At 42.5% G+C, this 17587-nt stretch overlaps 1 protein-coding gene across 5 annotated transcripts; it reads left to right on the top strand.

Annotated features, from left to right (window-relative positions):
• Positions 1-20: 20 nt before the first annotated feature.
• Positions 21-9404, top strand: TUBD1 (tubulin delta 1). Of its 5 annotated transcripts, none has more exons than XR_008733698.1 (10): positions 21-173; positions 1415-1609; positions 2211-2358; positions 2812-3028; positions 3572-3803; positions 4605-4769; positions 5472-5612; positions 6138-6321; positions 7326-8054; positions 9108-9404. XR_008733698.1 is itself a non-coding variant. In XM_055719398.1 (9 exons), exons 2-9 carry the CDS (start codon positions 1438-1440, stop codon positions 7426-7428), a joined length of 1362 nt encoding a protein of 453 aa, XP_055575373.1. In that variant the 5' UTR covers positions 88-242; positions 1415-1437; the 3' UTR covers positions 7429-9404. The 5 variants fall into 5 exon arrangements, 1 of the variants encoding a protein (XP_055575373.1); XR_008733697.1 differs by having other exon boundaries at positions 88-242; XR_008733699.1 differs by lacking the exon at positions 6138-6321 and having other exon boundaries at positions 78-242.
• Positions 9405-17587: the final 8183 nt, after the last annotated feature.

Raw genomic sequence — 17587 nt, 5'->3', positions numbered from 1 at the left:
CGCGCCCGCCTGCCTCGTTCCTGGCACAGAGCATGCGCGGAGCGCGCAGCGAGGCCTCCGGTCGGGCACATGCGCAGAGCCCTCGGTGAAGCTGGCAGGCCTGACCCTTGGACCCGGCCTGCCCGGCGCCCCGCTGCGCATGCGCAGAGCGGGCCGTTCGAAGGCGCGTCCGGGTACGGCAGGGGATCGTGGGGCCGGGCGGCTGCGCATGCGCCGCGGGCGCCTCAGCGCGGGGTGCGGAGGTCAGCCCCGAGGAGGGGCCGGCGGCCAGCGGGGCGCGGGCACCCGGGGGGGCCCGAGCGGGGAGAAAGGCTGGGGAGAGGGCGAGGTGGCCGAGCGACGGGAGGGCCGGGGGGCGGGAACATGGCGGCCTGAGGGGGCGGGAACATGGCGGTCTGAGGGGGCGGGCGGCCCTGGCCAGGCCCCGGCGGGGCTCGGGGGTGTCCCCGTGCGGGCTGGGGCTGGGGCTGGGGCTGCGGCACCGGAGGGGCGAGCGACATGACAGGCGCGGGGGTGTCGTACACGAGCCTTATCTGAAAACCATTGACATAATTTTCTGCGGTGAGGCGTAGCTGGCTCTGGCAGTAACACACGCCCCGGCCGGCCGCAGGCTGCGAGGGGCGGGCTGGCAGCAGCGCTGAAATCGTGCACAGGAATCAAAAATAGCTGCGAAATGCAGCAGGGTCTGGTGACGGGCACTGACGCTTGCCCAGGAATGCTGCTGCTACAGAAGGGCTGCAGCGCAGCTCGGCAGATAATGAGCAAATAGCAGCCCAGAATAATGAAGTGCGTTTAAAAAAAATTGACGTTGTTGCTGTAAAAGGAAACAAGTGAGAAACAGGAGCTACTGCAAAATGTTGAGTGGAGGAAAAAAAGTCAAAACATACCAGTACTGCGTCAAGCGCTCTGTGCTGGCAGCAAGGGTGATGCTCTAGGGAACCCTTTTGTCACCTCAGCAGATTTTGTCATCAGGCCCGCAGCAGTACAGCACTGGAAATCGGGTCGATTTTTGAACAGGCTTCATATTTCCAAAGGCATATGGCACGTTCTTATTATGCCTTTACAGCCTAATCCTGTAACTTTGTTTGAGTTACAATTATTTGTTTCTATCCTGCCTTACTAAGCAAAAGAAAGAAACAAAAGACATGGCTTGCTGTGTGGTTGGTTTCAGCTCCCTCCAGATGTATAGCAACGGTAAACGGATTGATTTCCTATAAACTGCCATCTGCATTCTTCTGATATTCAGGAGAAAGTGCTGACAGTCTGCTTTTCCCCAGAAACAGCCAGTGGCTCTAGGGTAGCCTTTTCCTTCTCACTAGAGGTTCTCAAAAAGTTGCAAAACTGATCTATTTGTCAGAATTTCTCCCCGCCCTATCTTTTCCACAGTTACTAAAGGCATACTTTTCTTTTTTAGGCTTAAATACAAAGTGAAGAAGAATGTCAATAGTCACAGTCCAGCTTGGTCAGTGTGGTAATCAGATTGGTCGGGAGGTGTTTAACACTATCTGCAGTGACGCCCGTGGTGCGCATGGGTTGTGTTCAAAGAAGGAGAATGAATCCTACCATGATACTTGCAAAGAGCGTTTTTTCTTTGAGGAGGAATCTGAAGGTACAGCATCTAAGTGTTTCCCACAGAGAGTCTTGGTTTCCAGTCTGGTACAGATAAGAGTACAGAAATAATACAAGTCTTTTACCTTCAGTTGAAGAATGAGTTTTACCTTTGGTCTTGAAGAATTGTCATAACTATCTTCCTTCATGACATTGCTAACAACCCCAGAAGCAAAATCAGTACAGAAAAAGTGTCTGAGACCACAGAGTGAGTCTGCCAGTAACACAGCTGGAAACAACATATATATATATACACATATATACACATAATCTTTCCTTCCAAACATCTGCATTTTCTACTGTAGATAAATCATAACACAGCGTAGGACCCAGAGTATCTGAATTTGGTGTTACCAAACGCATTAAGCGGTTGCTTTCCTGAAAGACTTACAGTATTTGAATTGGTCTCTGAAACAACCAGAAATCCAGGGCATTGCCAAGTCCTCCTTTCTGTACTTGCCTGTACTGTCCCATTTATAGCCTGGCTGACGTGCGTGGAAGGAATACAGTTTGGGCCGTGGTGCAAGTCCACCCATCTTACGTAAGCAAGTTCTAACATTGGCATTATCAAACATTATTCTCTTGTTTTCCTTCCTATCCAGTACCTGTTGCCCGGGCTGTGCTTGTTGACATGGAACCTAAAGTAATTGGCCAGACCTTATCAATGGCTGCCAGGTCTGGCTGCTGGAAATACGATGATCACTCACACTTCTGTCAGAAGCAAGGGTCTGGGAACAACTGGGCAAATGGGTACGGGCAATTGTTTTCAAGCTTCACTAAGGGAACTGTAGAGGCTAATGAGCTGTCTAGACACTCTAGGAATGGTACTGTTGCAGCTGTGCAAGGTACAGAGTACATTACATTAACTTGATTTATTTTTAAGTTAAAGTAGTAATATATATAGCAGCGAAATTTCTAAACTGCTTTTTGCAAGGTGGAATTGGTATTTACAGTGAAAATGTAAAATTACAATCAAGTGAATACATTTGGTTTAAGAATAGGAAACAATAGGGACAGTTTATAAGCAGGTGGCTTGCAAAATAGATGTCACCGCTGAGAATTGTTTACTGCAGATAGAATGGATGACACGATGCGAGGTGATGTAAATAATAAAAATAAAAGTATGCTTTATGAATAGCTTCACCATTTCTGCCTTTATTTTGATATAACCTGCCACATCTTGCTCTTTTGTTTGTTCAACAGTTATTCTGTTCATGGGCCTAGACACAAAGAAGCAATAATGAACCTGGTACAAAAAGAAGCAGAGAAATGTGATCGACTCAGTGGATTTTTCACAATAATGAGCATGGCCGGTGGTACAGGATCGGGCTTGGGAGCATTTGTGACCCAGTGCTTAAGAGACGCTTTTCCAACCTCATTTATACTGAACCATGTTATCTGGCCCTACAGCACTGGTGAGGTGAATGTCATATTTCCCAGAGATATTCTACAAATTTATAATCACTATTTACTTTTAAACCTAAAATATCTGCAACTGAAATAAACAAGAACAGAGGTACATTTTACTTTTAAAAAGTTAAATGTGACAGAAAGTAACACAGCTAGTGAATGGTTTGCCTAATATTTGGCACATGTCATTTCACAAAGAAAAAAGTGCTTTATAGTCAAAGTGCTAAAGTATAATGCAATTTCATGAGGAGCTTTTCTTCATGAGAAAATCTTCTGTTATGATAGCATCTCAGCATTATAATCGGTTCCCAGACAGATTTTATTCTAGCATGTTTGTATGAAGTGAGATGGATAACATGGTTTTCACAGGTCTTGCTCTTTTTCCATTAAAAAGATCTGCTAGCTCCTGACCTCATTCTGCACTTTGGCAAATAAAATGAACCAATTCCTAAATCATAACTGAGGAAATGTCTAGCCAGAGGATTATAAACTAGAAAGAGATTAAGTTGGTTGGCTCTCATTTGTGTGTGGTTTTTTGTGTGTTTGTCTCCAGGTCATTGTTCAAAACTACAACTCTGTTTTGACTCTGTCACATCTGTACCAGTCATCAGATGCCCTTCTTGTTCATGAAAATGATGTCATCCACAAGATCTGTGCTCAGCTGATGAATATTAAACAGATCTCCTTCAGGGATGTAAATCAAGTCATTGCCCATCAGCTGGGGAGTGTTTTCCAGCCCACTTACGCAGGAGAAGGTGGCTTGCTTTATAGCAGAAACCCATTAGGTATCTAACTATAATATAGCTGCCTAATGCATTCTCACACACCTTTCTGTAATCATTTCAGGCTGTGAATATAAGTTCTTCAGTCTTCTTCCTCAAGTTTTCGGATACATCCCAAGTTTTAAGATAGGAAAAGTGAAGCAAAAGACTAAATCATAACTTCAATCCCAGTTTTGTAGCAGAGTCAAAAATAGATCCCCCAGCTTCTGGTTTCATTCTTTACTGAAAGAACCCTGTTTCTCCTTTTTCAAAAGATTACAGACACATTTCAGAGGAAATTTGTGCAGGACAGCAATTTTGGACCAAGTTTTACATTTCACATTAGGTTAGAAGTTTGTATGAACTGAAATGAAATCAGTGTTGTGTTTTGCCCAGGCAGAAGACAGGCTAGTATACAACTTAGTAGCAGCAAGCTGACCTTTGTATCTTTAAGGGAGTAGAGAAAGTTACCCATATTGCCAAGAGTTTTGCTTGTGAAATTAAAACTTTCATATTTGTCTATTGATCTTTTTAGTGGTGCATAGGGTCTTTGAGATTTTGAGCCAGACTATAAAGCAAGACAAGTCTAAATTACAAAGTAAGAGCTACTAATGTGCTTGTATAGAACTTGGTAGTACGCAGCAAGTTTGCATTACTTAGTCAGATGTGTGTCCATGTATTTGTCAAATTAAAACTTCATATAACCCACTTTTTCTTACCTTTACTTGCTAGGTCTTTGTAAAATTCCTCACTCTCTTCTCCTATTTTAGCTAGCCCAAGCAATATTTTTGTCAAACATGAGCAGCTGTTAATTTCTTCTTTCAGGAGACTTAATGGAGACGTTAGTTCCACATCCTGAATTCAAGATGTTGGGTCTTCGTAACATACCTCAGATGCCTGAAAACTCCCTCGCTTATAGCACATTCACTTGGCCCGGACTCATCAAACATTTAAGGCAGATGCTCATTGCGAATGCTAAAATGGAGGAAGGTAAAAAGCATTCATGCATCTTCCGTATCCATGACTCACTAAGCATTTATTTTTACAGATGAAATAAAGCTTATTGTTTTGTGGAGCTCACTGACTAGTTTTAGTCAGTTCAGAAGCGAGCTGCAGCCCTCAGACAGCAGGAATTTGCCCCTACATAGCCAGCTGCTCCTTTCACTATTCACTCAGCTGCCACAGCAGCTCCTGGCTTGCTCCCGTCTTTGCTCCCAGACATCTCAGTTAATTATAACTATTGAAAATGCGCAAAACAAATCAACAGTTCTTGGCCCTGCGCTTAATTTACATGATTCATTTGGAACATTCCTTGGATAGTTCATTCTGCTATGCTTTTTCTTTTTACACCTTCTACTAATAAAAAGCATGTTTAGCTCTTCCATATCATTTACATGGGGAATTCAGTGTAGTTTCCAGTTATGCAAAGAATGGGCAGGCAGATCACTAAGTATAGAAACAAGCATCCATTTTCTCTCACAAGGCTAGTGACCACCAGGCAAATACTGCTGGATTAGCACTGTTTTTCTCTGAGAATTGTGTAATTGCTGCTTAATTATCATGCAGAAGCTACAAACTAATACGATCTCAGCTTGGGGCACAATGTTGGTCACTAACTCTTCAGCTAGTCTGAATCCATATTGCATGAAACGTTAATTTGCTTTTGTATCTTTTTTGCCAAAAATCTCACAGGTATTGATTGGCAAGTACGACCACCACATCTAGGCTCCTCCATCCCCTCCGGCTGTTCCACAAACAAGCCGCTGCATTTCAATACTTCCATTGCCAACCTGGTTATCCTGCGAGGAAAAGATGTGCACAGCGTAGACTTAGGTAAGATGGAAAAACACAGTACCTCGGTGATTCTTGATTCACATCTCACTGTTTTCTTTACAACCATATCTGAGGAAAGTGAAAAAATCCAAGGCCATATATTTGACTACTAAGGTCAGTATTCCCTCTAGAAACATTTTAAAGTCCAAGGCCAAATTGTCTAATTGCTTAGGGTTGCTCTATGTACAACCAGCTTCTGTGTTCCCTGAAGCACTTCAGGGAAGGAGGAAGACACTGAAATCCACATATATGAGAGGATTCTTGGATGTATTGTCTGAAAATATATGTAGCTGCTTCTGGAATGATGAGCATAGCTTGCAGATGAAGTACTGATACAAGAGTAAGCTTCTACTTAATCTAATGAGTGTTTAAAACAGTTATATTTTCAACAGGCTGACCACTGCAGGTTTTTTTGAAGGCCTGAACTGATCTGCCAAGCATTGGTTAGGTCACACAGGACTACTGACGCCAAGATGTAGGACCTTGTAGCTTTACATTTGTTAAAAGGGCTGTATTCCGCTACAGGAAGTTTCTGGGATCCCTCGTTATATACATCATGGCTAAACCCTCAGGATGCTTTTCATGCATGGAAAACACCAAGAGCATTTAACAAGTATGAAAAGTCTGCTTCTTTGGTCAGCAATAGCCAGTTCCTGCTGAAACCTCTTGACAATGTTGTAGGAAAAGCTTGGAATATGTTTGCTTCCAAGTAAGTGAAAATAATTATGCCAATACTTCACTAATAACTGCCAGTATCTTCTTCAGTGGTAGCAAAATCATTGTGAATACAGCTTGCTCTTTCAGGAAAGTAAAGTAATGGTGAATTAGCATGGAGACTGTTCCCACACTTTAGGGGAAACATTTTTGTGCTTGAAACGTGATGGCAGGGGGAGGAACGCAGAACAGTGCTTACGTTCTGTGGCTAAGTGAGACCACACATTCTAGTGCTGTCAGTTTGGTTTCTCAGCTCCCCAAATCTAGTGCATTCCAGTGTGACCATTCTAAAAATAACATATAGAAACTCTTTTACTGATCCTATCATTTCTAAATGGTGTACAGACACAGTTCAGGAAAAAGGATCCTGCTCAATTCAGAAGCATATAGGGGATTTGCATGTTTACTAAGGCTCCTATGCTATTAGTTTGATTTTTCAATAGAACTAAGAAATCTAGAAAAGAATTGCCTCTTTACTGTGATCATCATGAAGCCAAGGTTATTCCATGTCACAGCAGATGTCTGCTAAACATGAGTTTCAAACATAGAAATTCTGCAATTAAAAGCCAAAAGAGGAAAACTGCTGCCACTAACTGTGCTCCTAGTTTTACCACCTGTTACAAAACCATCAGTGATGAGAAGCAAGCTGTCTTGCACACACAGGTTTAGGCTTTGCATCTCAAATCTAGAAATTACTTTTCTCATTTAATAATCACTTCTCTTTCCATTTCTCAGCCCAGTTTTGTTAGCTGCAATGTTGTTTCCTTAAGCAATACACAAAGTTATAAAACCTATTAGAAACAAGTCATAACTTACCAATAACATGAATTACAAAATGAGTTCAAAAGAGCACAGTAAAAACTAACCAGCATGGTTATTGGGTGGAAATCAATCATTGTTTGAAGTTTTTACAGTAACTATACAATCTGATTTCATGTGTCATAGTCTTCACTGATTTCTAATGTCTTACCCGTTTTCCAACTGTGACTTCAACACCAGAGCCTATATTCACCAGTATACTAAATACGGAATTGAAGAGGAAGATTTCCTGGACAGCTTCACAGCTCTGGAACAAGTTATTTCCAGTTACACCATCCTTTGATTATTTTTTTTTTTTAAGTGGTCTGAAATAGAGCTTTCCTGAAAGAACCCAGCACTGGAAAACCTTCGATCAGCTTCCTGAAGTATATAAATCACTGGACTGTAGCTATTTTTCAGTCTTGTAAGCAGTGTGTGCATGTGGTAGAATAGTAAGAACTGAATATATTAATATGGACAGATATTATTCATATTTCCTATAATAAATAGCTTGCTTTTTAACACATTTGCTATGTACTGTAGCTACGTCTTCAAACATAATTTTTGGCCCTTGGATATTTTTCATAAACAATGTCTATACAGAAGGATTTTTCTCCAGGCTAAACTCCCAGCATCTAAACTATCACGAACTAATGTGTGATAAAAATTAAATCTCTGCTTGACTACAGTACTAAGGCATTCTTGATCCTCCAGTTGGAATTTTTCATTGTAACACTTTGCCCTACGAATGTTTCAATACTGATAAAAATGCCCAGTATCAGAATTCTTAATCCAAATTCCATTTGGGTATCATTCAAGGTACAATAGTGTGCCACCTGTTCCTGTAAAGCCAAGTAAGACTTAAATTTTATTTTAAGGACCTCAACTTTGACAAGATCGTGGAAGTTTTGAAGCAACTTTTAAAAAAAGGTATGAAGGGTTCTTAATTTTCTTGTCATCCTCAAATTATGTTAGGGATTATAATGAGTTATAGGCTTTGCTGGCCACTTCTCTGTGCTATGTTTTCAAGTGGTGTTACCCACCACTTGAAAAAAAAATATTCCCTATAGCACATCAGAGGTCTTGGCTATTTGTTATAGGGGAACTGTAGGTTTAAGCAAAACTTCAACTCTTGCTCTTGTTCCTACAAGTTAGAAGCAGGTAGGGGTTTTAATTAATTTAAACATATTTGGGAGGAGAATTGCTGGTAGATTTCAGTTGTAAGAGCCTGTAATATAATAAACACAGTAGACTGTATAATTGTAAAAGTCAGTTTAAAAAATGGGCTCTTTTCTTGCACAATTTTACCAGCCCCACAAGGTGGTGCCCCTGCGAAGCTGCAGTCGGCGAACACTCAGCTGCACCAGCTAGACGGGAAGGGGTGACTGCAGTAGCTTGTGGGGGCACAGACTGGATGCTGCTTATAAAATAAAAGAGTACAGCAGAATTAAGGATTATGTTGGAACACCAAGCTTTCTGCTGCCTCTGTTAGCTCTTCACTTAATGGTAGGGAGAGCTTCTGGAATTCTTGCTGTTCTTCCCCTTATTCCACACTGTTCTCCCATAGAAATAATCTCACTCACTATTAAATAGGTATGTTAAAAAAAAAAAAGTTAAAACAATAAGTCTCAAGGACTTTTCCTTTGACAAATGGGCAAATCTTACAGTTTCCCTTTAGGTTTTAGTGCTGTTTTTAATGAAATAGAGGCCTTTTATTTCGGAACTTTTAACTACAAAGATGAGCATGTACATAGTATGACACTATAATACGTCAAAGACGTTTGCATTATGACTAGCAATGCCCACATAGAAATCTTGCCCTGTCAGAAATACTGATTTAGATCTTAAATCATTAATGAATTATCAGTGGTGGATGCAAAAGTGATGTTGTAACTCTGCTAGGCTTCAGTTAGAGCACAGCAGACACTCTGTGCTACCCTTATTTCCTTGCCTAGTTTAAATTACCTTTTCACTTTTGTTCAGGCCAGGTACAGAAACACTAAAATCCCCCCTGGAGCCCCTGTTCTCAAAGCAGCTCTGGCACACGCCACCTGGAATAGCAAACAGACTTCCTGACAGGATTCAAGTGACTGTACGGTTGAATCTGAAGAAAATAAGGAAGTACTGAGGCCGAGTTTGTAATGGCTCAAATACACCCTTAGTAATGGCCAGTCACCAGCATGGTTGTGTCAATGCAGGTCTCAATGGATTCTGATAAATTTCACAAGCAATGTTAATGTCATGCCTTCTCCTGCCAAAAAAATAAAAGTTTCAACTGCCTGTTAGTAGTAGGGCAACCTTCAGCACACATTAGAGTTGAGTCTAGTCCTAGTTCATGCAGAAAAATCACCTGTGTAAATTAAGAGCTATATTGGTGCTTCAACAGCTAAATCATTCAATATACAGGGGAATGAGAATTGTTCACTGGGTGAGTGGGGAGAACACAAAAGGGAAGATGAGGGGAAAGCAGATTGGGTATATTTACCCAATAACTTACAAAAAAGACACTTGGCATTTATGGCAAAACATTTTGACAATATTCTTGCAGACCACAGTACATAATCCAACAACTCGGTCTGGTTTGCTTTGTTTTCACTCAGCTCTGCCAATTCCTGTTTTAGGAACTCTCTCTCAAAAGAGGAAGGCACAACAAACATAGTTCAGCTACACAGCCATGCTTCCAGCCCTATACTGCTCAGTAAAATGGGAGTTGTTTGGAAGTTCAAAACTACATATAACTGTGGTTACAGAATATAATTTGTGATATTTAATTTTTTTTTCCCCCCACTAAATCACTTTCTGGCAGCTCAGAGCTCGGGCCTGTTCTGATCACAAGGGCTTTTCTGGTGGTGTGTTTTTTTCAGTTTCAACCATTGTCTTTAACTTGGGTATTTTCACAGAAGAAACTGGGGGAAAGATTGCACAAGAAGTTAAGATAAACAGCACAGGCAATTCAAGTTTGAAAGGAACAAAGGGTCAGGAAGGGAGACAGTATGGTAGGTTCTCCCTCTTTCAAAAGTCACAGGATGTTTAGCAACATAGAAATTATTTTCCCTAGCGTTCTAAACAAATAACAGACTGAGAACTTCTACCACTATCAGAAATGAGAATAGGTAACTCCATATCTGAAAAAATAACCAAGTCCCAGGAATGCATACTCTTTCTTCGTGTTCCACAGGACACGTAATAGATTTTTAAAAAGCTAAGGACAGCTACAGCTAGGTCCTCTCAGAAACAAGGAAGCGAGCAATGGGTTATTACACTGCTCTATCAGTAGGTAACTTTATTGCAGAAATAACCTTACGTTATCACTATCTATTTACAATTCTGAGCATGAAGCAAATACAGCAGGCGCTTATTGCGCCTATGAATGACATAGACCCGTTTATTCATTCTTTATACAAGTACATTTATTATTTATGGCTTAAAGAGGTGAATATAAAAGTGTACCTGTTGCATTAGCTGTTATAATCCCTTATATTGCTTTGGAGAAGAGATTGACAGGAATTATTTCAGGCATCTCTAGGCTTCTTCCTGTTAGTGTTTTTCACTGCTGACCTCAGTTCTAAAATTCTCACACCCTTTCCCAAACCAAGCCTTCATTTTTTGATCTATGGCTGGATTCCTCTGTGGTTTGTTTTTTTTTCCCCAGGATGTGAAGAGGGTCAAAGTGACAGGAAGTGAACAGCTGTTATCAAATATTCATCCCCTACAGTTATATTAGAAGGTGGAGTAGTCATTTTCTATTTTATTGATAAAACCAATTATGTAAATAGTCAGAGCCTGGAAGAAGGCCTTTATTTCATTAGAAATTAAAATGAATGAGGTAGTTCAAAGGTCAGCACAAGCCAGTGGCTCACTGAGGCAGGAACAAGGCCAGTGAGTGGCCTTGACCCAGCTGGTTTTAGGCAAACTACCCACAGGATGTCCATAAACCAAGGAACAATGCCTCAAATCTCACTATTGTTTTTTGTAATGGACAGGTGCAGCTCACTTGGAAGTTGATTCAAGGACTAACTATAGCAGACACTAAATGAATAGGTAACTTGTATTTGGCCAGAAACAAAAATAAAAAAAACGGGATCAAACCAACCTGTTACAAATACTTTAAACATAGTAACTGTTGGACAAGCGACAGGGCACTAATGTAGTTACAGAGACAATTTGTTTGGACTTAAGTATATACCGGTGCTTACAAGGTCAGACTGACGACCAGTACAGAAAGGACAGAATCTTAATGTAAATGTGTAAGGGGTTTTCAAGAGGATCACCTGCACAGACTTACCAGACTGAAACAGCTGGTTTAAGGACAAAAAAAATCTGGTTTCCACAACAACCAGGATTTTCTCAATAAGAAAGAAGGAAGTTACATTCAGATTACCAGCTGATACACTACCAGGAAACATTAAGGTACAAAAGGATATCGAATGAATAATGCGCTTCCCTCTGCATTTGTTAATAAATTTAGCATAGATAAATGTTATGAAATGAGGGACCAAACATCCAAAAGGAAATACTCTCAGATGTCAAAGTGTACTTTAAAGAAATCTGGATTTTGCTGGACACCACTCTAAAAACTGCGCAAGAGTCATCGGGAATGTGATTTATGGCTCTGATATGGTACAAAACACTTCCAGAAGGACTGGAGCGGCTGCCTTTCCTCCCCTGCTTTCAAGGCAGCTCAGACCAGGCTTTACCGAGGCAGCAAATTCCAGTGTGGGCTTCCTCCTCAAGCCTCCTGCCTCGCTTCCCACCCCACCTCTGCCCACGCTCCAGAAGCACAGCCTGGACACTCAGCTTGAACTCGCCTGGATGTAGAGCTGATAATCCTGAATTTTAACTACAGAGCCTTTCCGGCTCTTTCAGTCAAACTCCAAGTTCACAATGGTCCCTTCTGATTTCACATTGTATGAATCCTCTCCCTCTAGACAGCCACTTCCCCTCTGCCCGGGTGGGGTAATGAGTCACCCACCTCCGTGAATCAGCAGAACCTGCTTAACCCTTTCCCAGAAGCGCAAACAGCTGCAGAGGGTGGTGGTTCTGCCAGCCACAGAGAGCACGCTGGCAAAGGTGAAGGCAGGCCGCGAGAAAAGATCAGAGAAGCTGCTTCTGCTCATTAGAAAACTTAAAGGGAGTTTTTAGAGGTATACGTGTGTTCCGTGATAGAGATCGTGGCAGGAGTCTAAACCGTAGCCCCATGGTTCACACAAACCTGAAGGATTCTAAACAGTGACTTCTAAGAGAGTCTGGTGGTATTAAACAAAAGGCACAGGCTCCTGTACTTCTTGGTGTGAATCAGGTCGCAGAAACCTAGTCTGTTAGTCTTAAAAGGAAAATTTAAAAAAATATGGAATGTTACACTATAAGATAGAAAAATAAGTAAAATGAGGACACCCTCTAAGCCAGGATTCCTATTTTAAAAGTAAGAGCAGTAAGCACAGAAACTAGTTATAGTAAGCCTCTGTTTAATACCAAAAAAGACAGAATAAACACTGCTGGAGCTTCAGTAAGCTATAAGCTTTTGTTTCACTAGTTACACGTGATGAGAAATAAATACCATCTCATATGGTGCATTTGCATTTAAATGGGTGTGTTCTGCAAAAATGATTATTGGACATATTTGGTTACATGTTCAATGTAATGTTTATTTAAAGGCTCACAAAAACACACTTCAGTTGCCTGAGAGTGGTGTAATTGTGGTCAGATGGCATGATTTAATTTGAACTTTTGCCCAGCAGTCTCCAATATGTAATAATCATTTACAGGAGCATGTAAGCAGAACACCACTGAAGGAGCCAAATGGAAAGCAGCCTTATCCCAAACGCTGAAGGTGTAATAAAATACTGACTCTGTACTTGGCTGGCAAGGGCGGCCGTAGCTGTTTGTTATAATATCCTCAATAAGTATGGTGAGAGCTGGGCAAGAGTTCAGAGCTACTGCTCTCCAGATGGCGCAGAACAATGCCGAGGTCAAGAATACATATTTCCATGTAAGACTGCTCGCTGCTGGCTGGTGTACGACGTTTCTGCCACTTGCAAAGAAAACACTGGGAGGTTTCCTCCCCGCCCCACTTTGGGCAACTTCAGCCTGTATTATTACCTGATCAGGTCATCTCGTCAGCAGTTGTATTTATGTAGTTATCTGACATTGTAAACTAGCACTTTCTCCTTCCTAGAGTGAATTTTGGTGAAGAAACCTAATGCAACTGATCGCTGAAAACATAAATTTGGCACCTGATGAACAAAAATCCCATTAAATACTCTTCTCCCAAGGAGAAAGCTTCCGTTCCCTCCCTACCAGACATGAACTCAGGTTTCCACGTTATTTTCATCTATGATTTAGACAGGCTTCTCCACAAAGCCAGTATTTTCACAGCGCGATATTTTTATATAAAAAATAGATGCAAACCTAGTGTGTGCTGCAAAAGGGGAGCTTATTCTTCAATGACAACGTAAAGGAAACCTGAACTTGCCGCAGTACATGCGGGGTCCGGTTCAAGCTGAACAGAAACTCCAGTCAACGGGCCTGAACTTGTCCAGAAATGGCTAAGCACCGCGGACAGCCAGGGCTGCAAGGACTGCACTGCGAGGAGGGACACCAGCGACAGTTTTAAGCTAGGATTCCCAGGATCAGCTCTGCCAAACAACACCTAAAACACTGCCCCTGTTCACCTAATTGGAAGGATCCCCTCTCAGTCGCCTGGGAAATCTATTGCCAAAGGGTAGCCCAGGAGATTCCCACACTTCACCTAAAAACACGGGGCTCCTCCTAGGCCACTGTAACAATTCTAGTTCGTGCATAGATGAATACTGCAGTGGGATTTCCCACATGGTGGTTGTGCACATGCAGAAATGTTTAAAACAGGTTTATGTAGAAGTTAAAGGAGGCAACAGAATTAAAACCACCAATTGCATCAATGCAAATCTAGTAGAAATATTGCTTAGCAATTTTATTTCCATTATTTTGAACTTAACTACTGGCTTCAGGCATCTTACAAGTTTCTCTCTTCCTTGCTGCTCCCCACCTAGAGTCTTGCGCAATACACGTGGAAGCATGTGACTGTATGTCACAAGAGGTCAGCTGAACTGAGGTGAGACATAAAAATCAAGGAATCTGAGAAATGAAATCTGTTATGAAAATAGCCTGAACATTGCAGCTCTAGAGAACAGCTGCAGCAACAAGAGGCACCAAGAGAAGACTCGTTTCTGAACAGACCAGAGGGATTCTGTGACCGTGGCTAGATTGGTACAGTGCTGTAAATCTAAATGTGTGTTTTCTCTTCACGCAGGCCCAGTTTCATTCAGAGACAAAGGAAATGCGGAGCACACAAACCTTTTTCAAGCCTTTTCAACAGATGGGAAGAGCCTCAGAACATGCAGTCTCAGGAAAGACACTGTCTATTAGAACTCACATGGTTTCTACACGTACATGTAAGCCTTGAACAAAGTATTGACGTGGTTTAGTTAGAAGCAGCTTCTGCAAAAGAACTGCCAGTTTCTTTCCTGACAATATGGAAGGAAAACAGAGGTACCGCAAGGTCATTGTGTGCAGATAGAACACGCTCTGGGAAATACAACCAGTGTCTTAAAGAATTTCTTAACTTCATCAAATGGCTGGAGGCAGAGTTTAACCTCCTCAGGCACCCCTGGGCACTGGAGGTGCTTGTGCTCAAGCAGGTTAGGGCTCTGGCTGACAACTTCCCCAAAGCCACTCCACCTTCCAGGGAGAAGCCTTTAATCCTTAGAAATGTCATACAGATCAGCTGGCACCCAAGTAAGGGGACAGGCGGCTACCTACAGGTCCATGTCCTCGGTCAGAACTGTGGTCACAACCTTGTGTAAAGCCAGGCTGACGAACACTTCAGTGTAGTTCGTACGGAGATATCTTTGAGATAAGCAGCTAAAGGGCACACTACCAAGGCCACAAGGAAACAGAAAGTTCTAACCACCTCTCATGAGGAGGCAGAATCAGACCTGTGTGGCCTGCTCTGTCACATTAGGATTAAAAAAACCCAAACAAAAGCCAACCAACCCCCAAACCCCGTGGATTGTTCCTTAAGTACGTGTACTGCACAGCCAGCCCTTTCCTCGCAGGATCCCTCAAGCAGCAACAGCACAGCAGTCACCAAAACCACCAACTTGTCCTTTTTACTAGGACCAAAAAGCAGTTTCTGAGGCCATGGGGGAAGGGTGCGGCTTGCAGGGCAGTCATCAGGGCAGGGAACAATGCACCGAGCTGACAAGTCCTATCTCTTGCCTTTCATCCGGCAATAGCAGCTAGTTTCCTTATTACCAGCTGCCTGGGCAACTCATTTAAGCTTCTCGGGGAACCAGAAGAACAATTAAGCTGGCAGCAACTCCCTTGAAACAGGGAGGATGCAGCACGCTTACCCATATCTGAACAGCTCATCAAATGAGGTTTAAAGAAAGTTGACCTTTGATTTAATGCTAATGTAGTCAATGCTTTTTGAATCATTCTGTAAGTGAATAATAAAAATAATTTTAAAAATCCTCTAGCACAATAAAGGCCAGTGCTAAAGGCAAACTAAAACAAAGCCTGGTCCATTTAACAGGTTTGTATGTGCACGTTTGCTTTACCACAACTGAGCTCAGCAGTGAATGGGCTGAGTAACTTCAGAGCTCAACAGCCTCTCTGCACTGTAACTTCAGCACAGAGCAACAGTCAACTTTTATGAGCAAAACACCATTTTGCTGAATTCCTGACACATGCCAAAAGGCCTGTCACAGATTGCCGGGCTCTTCCCGCCTACCTGTACCTGAGAGCCAGAGGGCTTTTGGACATTTGATGACAGTTCCTGCAGTTGCGTTCCTTTCACTCTTCTGACAAGTGACCCAGGTTGTCCCAGCCGCTCCCACTCATGCCACTGCCCCAGCATCACTCCGCTGCCTTTTATGAAAGCCCAGTGGGTGCATCAATAAGCAAGCGAAACAGATAAAGAAAGAAATGCCAGTATTTCATGGCATCAATTAGACACTTGGATTAGGGAAGTCACAGCAAGCTCCAAGAGTTTTTCAGTGTAATCCTTTTAAAAACGAGTTTGCAAGAGCATATGCAAATATTTACCCTCGATCTAGTTCTGAACGCGTTAGCTGGGTGTTTCACAGGGAGGACGATTGCTTCACTCCCCGTTTCCTGAAGAGGCTATGGCAATCCACCACAGCTTCAGCAATTAAACCCTCCCGGGGATCAGCCTGCTCTTAGCCAGGGGTGACAGCCCAGCAGGCAGCCCTCCCTGGCTCTTGCTCGCCCACTTTCACACTGTACTTAGTGCTGCAACCTGGAGAAGGCTGGACCAAGTCCTTACTGCTTTTTCTTCTTCTACTCCAAAAAAACACCCCACCCCCTGAACCCCTGCAAAAAAACCCCAAACCACCCCAAACCCAGAAATTTACAGAAACCCCCTAGAATTTTAAATCTCAGAAGAGCAATTTCAATTAACTTACTTATAACTACATTCAACCTTTTAACTACTGATTACAAAGTATTTTTTAACCATGTGCTTCAAAGAAAAACTGAATTACTTGTACCTGCAAGGAACGCACCCAATCACCACTTATTTTTACACCTGCAATCAATTTTTTTTTTCACTAATATTTATATTTGTGCTTGATAATCAGGGAAACAGCCACAGAATTTGTGCTTGCAATTAGCACTGCCTGGAGCGAGCAGGAGGCTGGTTCTAACAAATTCAATAATGAAACCCAAAAGCACAGCAGGGAAGGACTTTCTGGAACAGCATTAAGCCACCTTCGGATATTAATGACAAGTGTCCTTCAGCATGAACAGGCAGCTGGGTGATTTCAGAGGGAGCTGCTTTAAGAAACACGGTGTGACATGGGGTGGAGGCAAGAAGCTCCAGAGAGGGGCAGCAGGAGGTTCCGATGGTTTGGATGGAGCCGAGGCAAGTGTGGAACAGGATGATTCAACCCGACAGGGCCAGTGCCAGCCTCACAGCTCAGCCTGGCACAGAGCACTGCGACCTTTTTAGCTTTGCTTACATCAACACAATTCCTGCCCTGATGGGGAACATCACACCTGCCACGGAGAGGGGCACACCAGTGCACTTACATCTCAGATGGCCTTCCAAGGCACATGTCACAGGCCAGGCAACAAGTAGTGAATTAAGAGGATTAGCTGCAACCCTACCTGACCTCAGCCCTGATGGGCTTCTCTGAATTTGTAGGCTGGAAATACAGCCAAGTTTGTTTTGCTTCCGATTTACGCTGCACCTGGGGAAGTGGAGCTTTAGCCATGTTCCACAGTTGATGAGACAAACCAAAAATCTCTATCACCTCCAAGTCGTATTTGATCTTTAACCAAACATTACTTGTTGTTACAAGGGCTGTTACTTCCCTGTGATTTTCAGTAATTCCAAGAAAAAACCAAGATACTTTATTCGGTGTCTAAACTACAAGAAGAATCAGCTAAAAATAGTGATCTAT

This window comes from Falco cherrug, chromosome 1 (genome assembly GCF_023634085.1).
Source record: "Falco cherrug isolate bFalChe1 chromosome 1, bFalChe1.pri, whole genome shotgun sequence".
Lineage (NCBI taxonomy): Eukaryota > Metazoa > Chordata > Aves > Falconiformes > Falconidae > Falco > Falco cherrug.
Note: the sequence above shows the minus strand (reverse complement) of the source record. Positions and strands in the feature narration are given on the sequence as shown.

Bases quoted from the DNA above. Each gene is read 5' to 3' on its own strand.
- TUBD1 (XM_055719398.1), top strand. From the start codon at position 1,438: ATGTCAATAGTCACAGTCCAGCTTGGTCAGTGTGGTAATCAGATTGGT. The intron at 2,359-2,811 runs GTACGGGCAATT...TTTGTTCAACAG, and splicing joins GGGAACAACTGGGCAAATGG to TTATTCTGTTCATGGGCCTA. The intron at 3,029-3,571 runs GTGAATGTCATA...GTTTGTCTCCAG, and splicing joins GGCCCTACAGCACTGGTGAG to GTCATTGTTCAAAACTACAA.